Source organism: Gouania willdenowi, chromosome 6 (assembly GCF_900634775.1).
Source record: "Gouania willdenowi chromosome 6, fGouWil2.1, whole genome shotgun sequence".
NCBI lineage: Eukaryota > Metazoa > Chordata > Actinopteri > Blenniiformes > Gobiesocidae > Gouania > Gouania willdenowi.
The window spans coordinates 44,979,442-44,993,404 of NC_041049.1; the positions used below are offsets into that span (position 1 = coordinate 44,979,442).

A 13,963-nucleotide genomic window follows, 5' to 3' on the forward strand; every position below is an offset into this window, starting at 1 on the left:
ACACAGGGGGGCAGACGTCACCTGCTCAGTACATCTGATCCTCTTCCAGAGAGTGTTGAAATTTCCAGTTTTCACACTCAAAATCTTTGTTTTGCTCCCCCTCAATTTTGGGGATACCGTTTTCATCTTTGAAAAGCTTCGTTTCTTGTTTGACCTCAGTGGGCGGGGCCTCTGAAATGATGATCAAATTTATCAACACCCGATCATTTGTATGCTGGGATTGGTAAGATACGAATGCTTCATGAATCACAGGTTAGTCCTGTCATACAACCAAATGTGAACTCAAATTTGCACTCGTTTTTATACACATTTGATAAATGAGGGTCATTGGGTTCTTCTCCGTGTGTCGATTTGTTTTTACATCTAACCTCCTGGCTCATTTTACACCCTGTGTTTTCAGGTCCAACTGTTGGTGTCGAAGCAAGATGTCGGAAACTATAAGCAGATCAAAACTGACCTGGATCAGATGCGGTTAACCGTGGAGAAGTCAGAGTTGTGGGTGGAGAAAAGTGGAGTGTACAATGGTGAAGACTTGATGCTCCGACAGCCCAATAACGCCATAATAGAGGTTTGAAAACATAGAAAAACACTACTCCATATATGTGATTCCAAGAGCGTGAAAATGACGATTTGTGATTGTTTTTTTTTTTTTTTTTGTTCCTGGTCAAGTTTCAAAGCTGCTGGAGACAATGATATTTGATCAGATTAAGACATAATGTAGGTCTCATAGATCAATAAATCAAAGACTTTCTCACAAGTTTTATCACAAATATAAAAGGTTAAAATTGATCTCTACTGTAAACGCCCAGTTTATTGACATTGTTAGAAAATGCAATGCATTGTGGGATGTGGAATGGAGTCCCGTAGACCAGTGGTTCTCAACCTTTTTAGCCCTTGACCCCCAAATCAAAGGTTCCAGACACCGGGGACCCCCATTGTACCTGAAGGTGGTTAAACACAGACATGAACATTGAAGAACACTCATGTGGAGACAGGGTCATCTATAAGGGGGAATAAAGGGGAGAGATTTTTGGGGTCCATCCATAAAGTCAGAAAAATGATGGTCTATTGTTCTATGAGTCTGTGATAACCACATTTATTTATTTATCTGAATAATATTCACTGTTATCCAGAACGTTTATTATTTGTGACATAGTATATAGTCATCTTAAAGATGTAAATCCTTGTTTTATTCAAAAATAAAATGAGTTAAAGTCACCAAATATGGTGGAAAAGGTGGTGAAATGGGATTTTAAAAACCACAGAAATTGGTTAAAAGTTACAAATTAGAGCGGCCAAAAAAAGCATTCAAAGTGTCAATATTGGCTTAAAAGTGGCAGAGGAGGGGGATTGGGGTAATGGAATTTAAAAAGTAGGAACAATCATTTTAAACTGGCAAGTAATTTGCATGACAAATTGTGAATGTGGTTTTATTGGCAAAAATAAACATGAAATATGGTGAAAAGAGGATAAAAGTGCTGAAAAAAAGCATTGCAATTGGATGAAGAAGTGGCAGAAATGGGAGTAATGTAGCAAAAATGCATTTAAAGGAGAAAAAACATGGCAAGAAAAAGTGATGAAAATAGGTTAAAATATGACAAGTTTAGTGTAGTTGCAGAAAATTTTTAAAAATAACCAAAAATTGGCTCTTAGTTTCTTGAAATCATCTGGTGACCCTCTTCCAGTGTCCCGCCACCCCAAATGGGGTCCTGACCCCAAGGTTGAAAACACTTGCTGTAGATGGATGCTGATTTTACTTTATTTTTACTGTGATTTGTTGTGTTTCTTTGTCAGATAAGGACAGTGATTGTCTTAGCTCCATTTTTGTTCTACTTTGATATTTTGTCATTCCACCAGACATTAAATTTCAACTGGATTGAAAATAAACCTCCGCCATTGTTTTTGCTGTAACTTTCGGTCACTTTGGCAGAGTTTTTGGCTGCAGACGCAATAAATGACGTTAAGAACACTAAAAAGTGAGCGATATTATCGGCTGATATTAGCCATAAAATGTATCGGTTTTTTCACCGATTTTGAAAAATGTACGTGTTGTTTGAGACAACATATTAAAAAGGAGTACAGCTGAATAAGTATTTATATTATGCACAGTTGAGTTGTAGAGGTTAGAAGGTTTGTGAGTGGATCTGTGTTTATATCAGTATCAGTTGATATCGGAAACCTAGTGTCGGAGAATATCGGCAAAAAGCCAACATCTAACATACCTAAAAACACTCCTGTTCATCCATCTACAGGACTCCACATCCCATAATGCAAAGCTTAAAACTTTTCTGACTTTTTCCCACTGTCTCATTAACTTTAAGAGCTTTAAGAGTGTTTGGATTGTTCACAGGAGGGGGTTCTGAGCCCAGTGCAGGACGGAGACATTAAACCCCAGATTGACAGCAACAAGGCAAACAGCTATAACATTGTTAAAGAGGTAAACTAAACTGTGATATTTCCAAGGCTTCAGGATGTTTTTTTTTTTTTTTACATTTGTGCATATTATTAAAAGAATTGTATGTCTTAACCTCAGATCCTCCTGCGCCTCAGCAAGTTGTGCTATCCCAGTAAAAAGGGGAGGCTGCAGCTGCAAAGGCTGCTGAAGAACATGGGAGCTCATACTGTGGTGCTGGACCTGCTGCAGATTCCCTATGAGAAGGTGGTATCACCATTATTAATCAATACAGATCAGTAAATGTGTGTTTTCAGTGCTCGGGTTTGCACTTTAACACAACACGACATGACATGACACAAATGACATGTAAAGTATGTAAAGCATTGGCAATATCCAAGTGACAGATATCAGTCTCTGCAAGATCTTCACTTAAATTTGATTTTGTGACCAATTTTTTAGATATTTTAGAGAACATTCATGGAATAGTATGAGGACAAATGCAGAATTTTGGAAACATTTAGATATCTTTAAACAATTTGAGATTAAAAATGTCTTATGTGATGTTGGCACGGGAAAACCTTGAGCCCTGCAAATATTGTTGAGTTTAACTGAATTTATGTGAATGGAGTGGCTCAGATATGAGTTGGTAATTTCCACAATGATTCATGTTTTCTGTCATTTGTACTTTCTCCTATGGGCCGATTTGGAAGCTCCAAAGGGCCGAATTTTGCCCCCCGGGCCTTGAGTTGGACACAGTCATTATATTTTTAGTGTTTGTAAAAACTGGATGTTTTACCTTATCTTCTATTTGTGTGTTGTTGTTTTTTCAGTGCGATGAGAAGATGAACGAGATCATGACCCTGGCCCACATGTTTCTGCAGAACTTCTGCAGAGGAAACCCTCAGAACCAAGTTCTTCTCCATAAACATTTAAACCTGTTCCTCACTCCTGGGGTGTGTTCCTGGCAGGGTTTTTCTTTCTTGTCTTTTCTTTTGTTTTGGCTCTAGATCATATACATTTACCTCTCCTTTTCTCTGTCCATCAGTTGCTTGAGGCGGAGACAATGAGTCACATCTTCATGAACAACTTCCAACTGTGCAACGAGATCAGCGACCGCGTGGTCCATCATTTTGTCCACTGCATTGAAACGCACGGGAGACACGTTCAGTACCTGAAGTTCTTGCAAACTATTGTCAAAGCTGATGGAAAGTATGTAAAGAAATGTCAAGACAAGGTCATGACCGAGGTGAATGATTTAATAAACACTGAATGGGATCAATCGATGTGATGTTTTACGATTGATAGGAACTGTGACTCTGTCTTTGCAGCTGGTCAGTGGAGGTGAGGATGTGCTGGTTTTCTACAACGACCGCTCGTCTTTCCCGGTGCTGCTGCAGATGATGGCGTCGGAGCGTGAGCGCAACGATGACGGAGCGTTGGCGTACCACATTACGCTGGTGGAGCTGCTGGCCGCCTGCACTGAGGGCAAGAACGTCTACACAGAGCTCAAGTGCAACTCTCTGCTGCCTCTGGATGACATTGTTAAAGTTGTCACAGATGTAACCTGCATCCCAGAGGTACTTTACTGGAATGTATAAATTATTTGATTTGTGTACAATGATGATGATCAGATATGAGGCTCACATCATCATCATCATTTATGTCAGCATTTAGAAAACTGACTGATTTGAGCTTTAATACAGGACAGATTGCATATTTTTGTTGTTGTTTTGTGTGTTTTTTGGGAATTATATTGTGTATTTATTTATTTTTACTTTATTTTTATAAACATTTGTAAACAAGACAAAATAACAACAACATTTGATCATTCATTTGTCATCATGAAAGGGAAAAAAAGGGATAGAAGTCAGTTTGTACAGTACATAAATGGCTCAGCAATTACTTTCCAAGGTTACATATGCAGTCCATTTTCCCCAATTAACATAAAATTTACTCTGGTTCAATGCAAAAGTAATTCTCTCCATATTCTCAATATTAGCCATATTTTTTTCCCAGTCAGTCTGTGTTGGAGGATCAGACTGTAACAACTTTCACGTGTGCAATGGTGGCCTTGTGGTTAAAGAAGCGAGCTTGTAATCAGAGGGTCCCCGGTTTGAATTTCACCTGGGCCATCATTGTGGGATGTTGAGCAAGTCTCTTAACCCTAACTGCTCCCCAGGCGCTACACTGTGGCTACCCACTGCTCCTCAGGGAGGGGTTAAATGCAGAGATTGAATTGCCCCTCTGGGACAGATAAAGTTTCTAAAGATAAAGAAAAAAAGTTTATCTTCTTAAAGCAGAACTAAGTAACTTTTTCACCTTAATAAATCCTTCTCATAGTCCCTGTGAGGGTAATACAAGTGTTTATGCTGTTTTCTGGCCCGCTGTCTTTGGCCAGAAAACAGTACTTGCAACTTTCCCTGCCTCTGATCCGGTTGCAAGACGTACTGCTTTACGGCAGCTCATTACAAACTAATGCTAGATTATGCACACTGTTGTCTGAAAATGCACTTTTTTCAAACAAGCAAAAAAAAGTCGAGATGACCTTTGTCAGTGACAAGTGGAATCTGCGGGCAATCCCAAAATATATGAAAGTGGAGATTTTGTGCATTTCTGTTAGATTTTTTATTATTTTCTCTCAATTTGTGTATTTCTGTGGATTGATTTAATTTATTTTTCTTTCAATTTTTGTTTAGTGTTTTTTTTTTTGAGTAATTTTGTGTATGGTTGTTTTGTCATTCTTTTTTTTTTTTTTTAGAGTTATTTTTGTGTGTTTTGTTATATTTTAGTGTATTTATGCTGTATTTTGTTTTCTTTTTGTGTAATTTTTCATCATTTTTGTGTGTTCTTCACCTCTTTTTTGTACGTTTGTTGTTTTTTTATTTTTCTGTAATTCTGTGTTTTTACTTTGGGGGCCGCACAAATTTAGATCCAGGGTCACCAGTTGCCAATGTCTGTTATAAAAATTTCTGCCCCAGATTTTTTTTTGTGTATGGGTGCTTCCTATTTATTGATTGATGAATTGATTGTTTGTTCCACAGGTGAAAACTGCCTACGTGAACTTTGTAAATCACTGTTATGTGGACACAGAAGTGGAAATGAAGGAGATCTACACCTCTCCTCACATTTGGAGGCTCTTCGACAACTTCCTGGTGGACATGGCCAGTGTAAGTGTTAAATAGGTCACTTATTTTTCCCTAAAGTTTGGCATCTGCAAAATAATTTAAATAAAACTAAAGTTGGAGCACATGGTGAAAAAAAATGCACAACTAAGGAACTGATGACTTAGTAATTAACATTCAAAGCCAAAACCTTGCTTTATTGATTTCAAAGTCTAATATTATGCCATTTTTCACAAAGAACCCCAACAACATAGTATTTGAGGTTCATTTTCCCAAACTTGGGTGTTTTTTGGAGTTTTAGTTCTCTGAAAAGTCACTTTCTTGACTCTTCTCAAAACAGGCTGTTTTGGAGCTTTCATGCATATGCATGTCTGGCCGTTTCTGGAGACGCAGACTTCATGCCGCGCACTAAAGCAATTTTCTTTTGCTATTCACACACTTTAGTTATTGTTTTCAGCCAAAAAAGTGCACATCACAGTAAAATGCATGGATATTTAAGCAGCTATTGTGATTGTGAGTTCGTCTCAGCGCTGCTTCAGGCTGTGTTTATCACAGCAGCAGCAGCTGAATCAGTCAGCTGTTTGATACACTCACCAGAATGTTAAGCTGCTAAGTCACTTTCTTTTCCTCCTCATCTCTATTAACTACAGGAATAGTGCGTTTCAGGTGATAATCTTTTGTTTTGTCCAACCGCTGCATCGCATTGTGTTACGGAACACGTCAGATCAAGTCAAAGGTGATACGAGGCACTATAACAGATACTAAAAATGGAACTGCTCACTGGGTACTTCACCGTGGCTGCTCACTGCTCCTCATGGAGGGGTTAAATGCAGAGAACACATTTTGTGTATGTAGCTTTACATATATGACAAAGTATAATGTATATTCTATTTTAAGCCACAGTGTTTGTTTTACCTGTAAGGTGAGGGGGAGGAGCTCACATTCTTATAGGGTAGGAGGAGCCAGGATTCTCAGGAGGAGGAGTTTCCACCTTATGACGTATTATTGGGGAAAAAATGCAACTCGCCCGTTTGGAGCTGATTTTTTACAAAATGTGGAATAACAAGGGAGGGAGGAAACAGAACATTTTCAACCTTGGCCCTCTATAAATGTATAACCTCATTCAAAGTGATTTTTTTTTTCATAATATTGCCCCTTTAAGTCATTATGTATGTTTTTGTGTAAAGCTTTATTTAACCAGGAAAGTGATGTTGTGTGCATTGGAACTTATTTTGTTATTTTGTATCATTTTCTGTTATTTTGGTCTATTCTCGTTGTCAGTTTGTGTTTTCAGAGTAATTTTGTGTGTTTTTGTTATATATTTTTTTGTCATTTTGTATATATATATATATATATATTTATTTTTTTTCTGTGTTTTTTTTTCACGTTTTTTGAAGTCATTTTGAGTATTTTTCTGTCACTTTTGTCTTTCCTGTCATTTCAGTGCATTGACCTTTGAGGGCTGCACAAAATAGAAGTATACTGTATAAGAAGTCAAAATTTCTACTTGTCTGAGAATACGGTACATGTTGATAAGAAGGTTGTGATTTGTTATATTTTATTCAAGGTGTGCAACACGACCACAGATCGTAACCACGCAGATCTGGCCTTGGAGAAATATGTGACGGAGACCGTCATGGCTATTGTGAAAGGCTACTTCAGCTCACCTTTTTCTGTTAACCACTCCAACCTGCAGGTAGTCAATCATTTCCTTTCCACTGAGATGAAAGAATAACTGTTAAAACAAAGTGCTCCTTTTCTGACAATTTGAAGCTTTTATCATTTGTACGTTCCTTATTTTAAATTTCTTTGCATACGTGCATTTTGAAAACTGTCTTTCCTTTGGTTTTTGTAACAGACCAACCAGTCTGCGTTCATCAAGCTGCTCCAGTCCTCGTTCAGGATTTACAACTGTACGTGGATCAACTCGGCTCAGAAGACCAATATTGAGGCATGCATCAAAACATTGGCAGACGTGGGTGAGTCTTATGATCTGATATACATTCTATGCTCTACTGAGATTATCTTCCATGTGGTTCTTCAAAGGTGCAGTCCGCGACTCTCAGATCCCTCTCCTCCCTCCCTCATCGCTGCTCTCTTGCCCTGCTTCCAAACTTTCCAAAGTCCCTCCCTCAGAGGAGCTAACACGCTAACGTTAGTCTGACAGCAGCATCACATTAATATAACATGCTCTGTTAAAAGCATATTACTGCAGCGCTTCTCTCTCTTTATGTGCACACACCTCAGCAGCAGCAGCAAGAACACAGTGTCACCTACAGTGTAACATTTACAAATCAAACATAATGTAAATCAAGCAGCAGTAATTACCTTTCAAACGGAAAAGTCACCAATTGCATCTTCTCCTCCAGACCATACACTGTAAAAAAGACAACTCTCCAGCTCCAGGAAGGGGGCGGGGCCTGTGAGCAACCGCTGTCAGACAGCCCATCAAACACAACCCTAGCTCTGATTGGTTCTTTTTGCTCCGTCGTGGTGCATTCTGGCAATCTGCCAAAGGCTGCAGGAGCAGCAGGGGGGACTCAATGAGACTGTTTTTTTTCACACAAACTACTAGTTTCATGTAAAGCTGTCCTTACATAGTGACAGCTTTAGCAAATATGACAAAAAGTCACTTTTCTAAGAGTGTCAGACTGCACCTTTAACACCGGATGTTTTATGTAGCGAAGGTGCATCCATTGGCTTTTTTAATTTAAAAACCCATCCCTGTTTATTTCCCACTCTCATCAGCTAAAGCTCGTGCCATCGCCATCCCAGTGGATCTGGACAGTCAGGTCAACACTTTGTCTCTCAAGGTTCACAGTAACATGGTGCAGCGAGCAGCCAAAGATTGGAGAATCACGGCTCGTAGTAGACCCCGAAAGGAGCCGCTGTGTGGCCCCGACTACAAGAACATCATTGAGAAGCTGCAGGTGAGATTATAAAAGTTTTAGTTTGAGTTTGTTCATTTCTGGCCAATCAGCGACACACTTATTAACAGTTGATGTGGTGTTTTTGCTTTATGGTGGTCATTTCTTCATCTTTCTCTGCTGATTGCATGTTTCTCATCCCACTCACTACATGTACATTAAGCCATTGACTGTCCAGTGTTGTGTTTTAGTGCCTGCAAAACTAACGTAACTGGCATTTGAAAGCACATAATTTAGATACATTTTAGGACAATTTTATTCCAACATGTATAGAAATAGATTGATCTCTTTCTCGTTACAAATGTGCGTTTTTGTTGCGTTAACCTTAAGGGTGGGAAAAATTACAATAAATAAATGAATAAAAAATAATAATTATACTACATTAATAAATGATAAATATATTGTCTTTTCTTTGATATTAAAAATCAGTATTTCTCCCCATAATTTTTTTTCTTAAATGAATTTTTTAATTTTTAACTATGACTCACATGTTGTTTTTAGACGTGTATGTTTCTACTTTTGTGATTGGATAAGGAAAGAAGAGAAATTAAAATTTCCAAAATTGTATATTATCAGAACATGAAAATAGAATGATTTCTTTTTCTCTTTACAAATGTATGCGTTTTTTAACCTGTGATTTTCTTTCTGATCTTTTTATTTTAATTAACCACAGAGCAAGCAAAAATGTATTTACATAAAACTTAAGGGTGGGAAAAAAACACCCTGAAGTATAAATATTATTGAAGATATTAAAAATAGATATTTCTACCCAGTATTTTATTTATTTATTTTTTTTATTCTTGTTTTTAATTCAAAATAAAATAAATAGTAATATTTGTGTTTTTCAACTATGACTCTCATATTGTCTTTAGACGTGTATGTTTCTGCATTTTGTTTTTGGATAAGGAAAATAGGGAAATTGAAATCGTAATAATCATTAATATCAAATCACAATATTTGTAGAATTCCAATAAATCCAAATCGCACATAGATTTGATACTTTCGATGAAATTATTGCAAAATGTGGAAATATATTGAACTATCTTGTTAATTTATAAATTTTTTGTTGTAACGTGTGAGGTCTTTTTATAAATCTGAGAGACTTAATGATGGGAAGACAAAGAGTTTAGTGAACTGGATAAAGTACAAAGAATCATATTATAAATTCTAATCCTAAATGTTTGATTCCTTGATGCCTGTGCAGATAATTAATGAAGTGATGAAAGATCTACAATCACAGGCTTATACACAAAACCAAATATTTTCCCAGAATTTTTTATGCGAAGAATAATTAACATCTCCCTGATGTAAAAAAACAAAAAAAACAACACCCGCAGTATTTCTTTATCGTGTGTGTTTCTGTGACACACAGGGAGTCGTTTCCTGTCTGGAGGAGCAGTTCAGTCCAAAGGTCCACGCTGAGTTTTCTGTACTGGTGGACGTCCTCCACAGCCCTGAGCTGCTGTTTCCAGAGGCCGCTCGCTTACGCTGCGAGAGCGGAGCCTTCATGTCCAAGTACGCTGGTCTACATCACATGTTCACTCCTCCAACGTCAAATGTCCTCAATGGAGGAACAGAAACAAGGCTGGATCACTGACTGCAACATTAGTTCCATAAACAACACTTAGACTGATTGAATGAGCAAGTGAGGATCGTAGGTGTCAGATTCATAGTCAATACATCAGCAGAAAGGCACAGAGAGTTAGCGTAGCTTTAGCATCCAACGGTGACATTAGTGTGAAAATGGTTTAGAATGATCAGTCTGCCCCCCAAAAATAGCAAATGATCATCAATACATACTGTCTAAACATAGTTAGATTTCAAGCTGGAAAAAATATTTTTGAATAAAATAAAATAGAAAAATAAATAAATGTGGATCTTGTTGGGTTTTTTCTTTCTTATTATGAATTTTACATTTCGATAAGCGTATTGTGATGACTTTGTTGTAATTTGCGCTGTACAAATAAAGTTGAATTGAATTGAAGTAGATTAGATTAGATTAAATGAATTAAAATTGATAAATTATTTAAAATAAACAAATTAAATAAATGAAAATAAAATATTACTCATCTCAATCCAATAATGTTTTCAAATCCAAGTTTTAAAGATCTCTTCTTAAAATGACTTGGGTTTGGTTTTGGATTCAAATGTGTTGTGTTTTTCCAGTGTTTTTTTTGTTACGCTGTTTTATGATAGTTTTATGAACTAAATAAAGTACTTTAACGCTGCTGGCGATTATATCTTTGTGTTCCTCATAATCAGTAAATCCAAGATCATTTACTCAAAAAAGGTCTAAAGGTTTGAAATAAGCGCTCTGAAGTGGTTTTTTTTATTATCTCCACTGTTAACATTCTTGTTTTTGTCCATGCATCGCTCTACAGGACTCCACATCCCACAATGCAATGCACCAAAACTTTCTTTTTTTACTCATTTTTTTTTTGAGCAAATTATCTTAAATTTTTATTGATCTACACGGTAACACTTTACCTGATGTTTCATACATAAGGCTGACCATTACGCTGTTATTATCAGTCATTAGCATGAATGAGGTGTAATGAATTTTGTCATTAAAATGTTGTTGGCTAACTTTTAACACCTTTGGAGCTATGTTGGCATTTCGTGGGTTAGTTGGAGTGATCTAGTGGGGTTAAGGTTAGGGTAGTGAAGGGTTAGGGTAATGAAGGATACTTAATGACAGCCTTAATGACACCTTATTAATGCTAATGACAGATGTCATGTCATAATAATGACTGTATAATGTCAGCCTTTATGCAAGTAAAGTGTTACCATCTACACTATGTCTTTAACTGATAAAATATCGTCTCCAGCAGCTTTAAGTAGAGATGTAAGAAACTTGATATGTATGAGGATGCCTTACATTAAATATGAAGTTGAATGGGGAAGAAATATGAGAATAAACACTGTATACAACAATATCTTCAGCTTAACAATGAACTAAATAGATAATGTTGAGTTCGTCATGCTCAGTTAATTATAAAACTAGCTGTAGACATTATTGACCTGATAATAATGGAAGGTTGTGGCTGTCGTCTGCACCGTTTCAGGAGGATCATCCTGTTGTGATCAATAAAGCCTTTGATTTGTGTTGTGTTGAAAAGTTGCTCTAAATAAAACAATTGTGTTTCTGTCAGATTAATCAAGCACACGAAGAAGCTGATGGACAAAGAGGAGAAACTGTGCATCAAGATCCTGCAGACCCTGAGAGAGATGCTGGACAAGAAGGACTGCTACGAGGAATCCGTGAGTCTTCAACACTTTAGGAGGATGTTTTTGTTCGCTAACACTCAAAGGACACTCATCAATGTAAATGTCTAAAACTTTTGCTGCGGACTCAGCCCTGTCCTCGTGTGCCAGCGTCGATATATGTGCAGCTCGGTCCTTGTTCTCTGTCGGGTGTGTCGGCCCAGAGCCCAGACTCTCCTTCATCAGTATTCTGTAGGCCTCTGGTGTTACATAAGGCGGGGGGGGGGGGGCACTCGAGGACACGCTCGCTCTCAAAGGAAGGATAGCAGAGGAGGAACGAGAGCTAAGGAGGAACAGACGGAGGAGGGGGAGGTGTATCGAGCAAACAAATCAATACCGCAGCGAGCGGGGGGTACAGAGCCAGTGTCCTCCGGCGCCCCCTCTCAGCCAGGAGCTGGGAAGGTGAATGACAGCAGTGCGTGTGCGTGAGCGTGTGCGCGTGCGGCTGCATAAAACAAAGTACTGGCCACCTTTGGAAGGTTACTAGTGCAGAACAAAGTTTCTTTTCTTTGTCTTGTGCTTAGTTTTGTTTTGATATTTGAAAAAAGACAAAGGATTTTCAGTCTTGGGGGGAAAAAGACGCTTTATTTAAAAATGCTAATGGTTTTTTTTCTTTAATGTTTTCTTTCCTCTTGGACAGGGGTTCTCAACCTTGGGGTCGTGAGACACTGGGAGAGGGTTGCCAAATTCCTTTTTTTTTTTTTTTTTTTATTAACAATTTGAGCTCATTTTTGCTTATTCATTTACCATTTTTCTGCAACTACACCAAACATGCCATATTTTAACCTATTTTCATCACTTTTTCATGCTATATTTCTGCTCCTTTTAATGCAATTTTGCTACATTACTCTAATTTCTGCCACTTTTCCATCAAATTTCAATGGCTTTTCTGCACATTTTTCCACTTTCAAGATATTATCGGTACTTTCCACCACTTTTCCACCTAATGTTGCATATGTTGACCCATTATTGTCAGTTTTAACCTCTTTTCACCATAATTCATGCTTATTTTTTGCCAATTTAACCAAGGTCATGATTTTTCAAGCCCATTATTTGCCAGTTTAAACTAATTGTTCCTACTTTTTAAATTGTTTTATCCCAACCCCCCCATTTCTGTCACTGTTAAGTCAATAATGACACTTTGAACCAATTTTATCACTTTTTGTCTGTTTTTGGCCACTCTAATTTGTAACTTTTAACCAATTTCTGTGGTTTTTAAAATTTCAATTCACCACCTTTTCCACCATTTTTGGTCACTTTTACCCCATTTAATTTCTGATTAAAACAAGGATTTACATCTTTCAGATGACTATATACTATGAGCTGAAAAGGTTGTGAACCACTGCTCTAGGATATGTGTCAAAGTCAAGGCTCGGGGGGCCAAATCTGGCCCTTTAGGGCATCCAACGTGGCCCGCAGGAAAAAGTAAAAATGATAGAGAAAACATCACTCATTCATTGTGTAAATTAAAAAACTAATTCAGTTGTATTTATTTTAGTCCCTCCAAATATATATACCCATGTTTATATCACATGATTGCAGTCATTTCTATTTTTTTTTTTTTTTTTGGTTGCAAAATCCTGCAATTTTTTTGAAATAATTTCAAAGAATTTACTCAAGGTAAATAAAAATTGGTGACAAAATCAACAAAATTCCAGTGAAGATCCTGCAGGAACTGAAATCTGTCACTCGTTGCTTGGATAATGTTGGTGCTTTACATACTTTACATCTTCACTCAAATTAAATGACTTTATAAACACACAAAGTAGCAACAAAAAAATAACAAAAACTTCACAAACAGGAAAAATACATAAAATGACCCCAATACTGCAGGTTTAACAGTTTTTTATGCTGATATCACATATAGGCATTCATTTTTAATAAAATGTAGTAAGATTGTTGAAAGAACTCTCAATATTTCCGAAAACCCGCATTTTCCTAAAATATTTTTGCAGAATTTCCACAATTGGAATAAAATTGCTCAGAAAACCAAGCGGGCACTAATCTCTGTCACTTATTGTCGGTTCCTTTCACAGTGTAGGTATCGTTTACACGTGGAAGTGCAAACTAGGGCACATTACTGTTGAAATTGCTCATTTTTCCACTTAATATCTGCAGCACACTTGAGGTGAAACTGCTCCGTATTCGTCCCCTGAACTTAAATGAGTTTTACTGACAGCTAAGATAAGATTGTGCTGCTTTATAGTTATTGCAGTGGATGAGGTGTCAGTTGGTGCTTTAGTTTGTTTGTGTCC

General features: G+C 37.2%; 1 protein-coding gene across 2 annotated transcripts in view; it reads left to right on the forward strand.

Moving 5' to 3' along the window:
• The window catches only part of itpr2 (inositol 1,4,5-trisphosphate receptor, type 2), a 125,862-nt gene that overhangs the window by 39,463 nt on the left and 72,436 nt on the right, over nucleotides 1–13,963 (forward strand). For both annotated transcript variants that reach the window (XM_028448514.1, XM_028448515.1), the window contains exons 26-37: nucleotides 401–568; nucleotides 2,351–2,437; nucleotides 2,534–2,659; nucleotides 3,226–3,348; nucleotides 3,441–3,641; nucleotides 3,724–3,972; nucleotides 5,437–5,562; nucleotides 7,085–7,213; nucleotides 7,376–7,496; nucleotides 8,266–8,447; nucleotides 9,817–9,959; nucleotides 11,597–11,705. In XM_028448514.1, coding sequence (XP_028304315.1) covers nucleotides 401–568; nucleotides 2,351–2,437; nucleotides 2,534–2,659; nucleotides 3,226–3,348; nucleotides 3,441–3,641; nucleotides 3,724–3,972; nucleotides 5,437–5,562; nucleotides 7,085–7,213; nucleotides 7,376–7,496; nucleotides 8,266–8,447; nucleotides 9,817–9,959; nucleotides 11,597–11,705 — 1,764 coding nt within the window. The remainder of the gene's footprint in view (nucleotides 1–400; nucleotides 569–2,350; nucleotides 2,438–2,533; nucleotides 2,660–3,225; nucleotides 3,349–3,440; nucleotides 3,642–3,723; nucleotides 3,973–5,436; nucleotides 5,563–7,084; nucleotides 7,214–7,375; nucleotides 7,497–8,265; nucleotides 8,448–9,816; nucleotides 9,960–11,596; nucleotides 11,706–13,963) is intronic.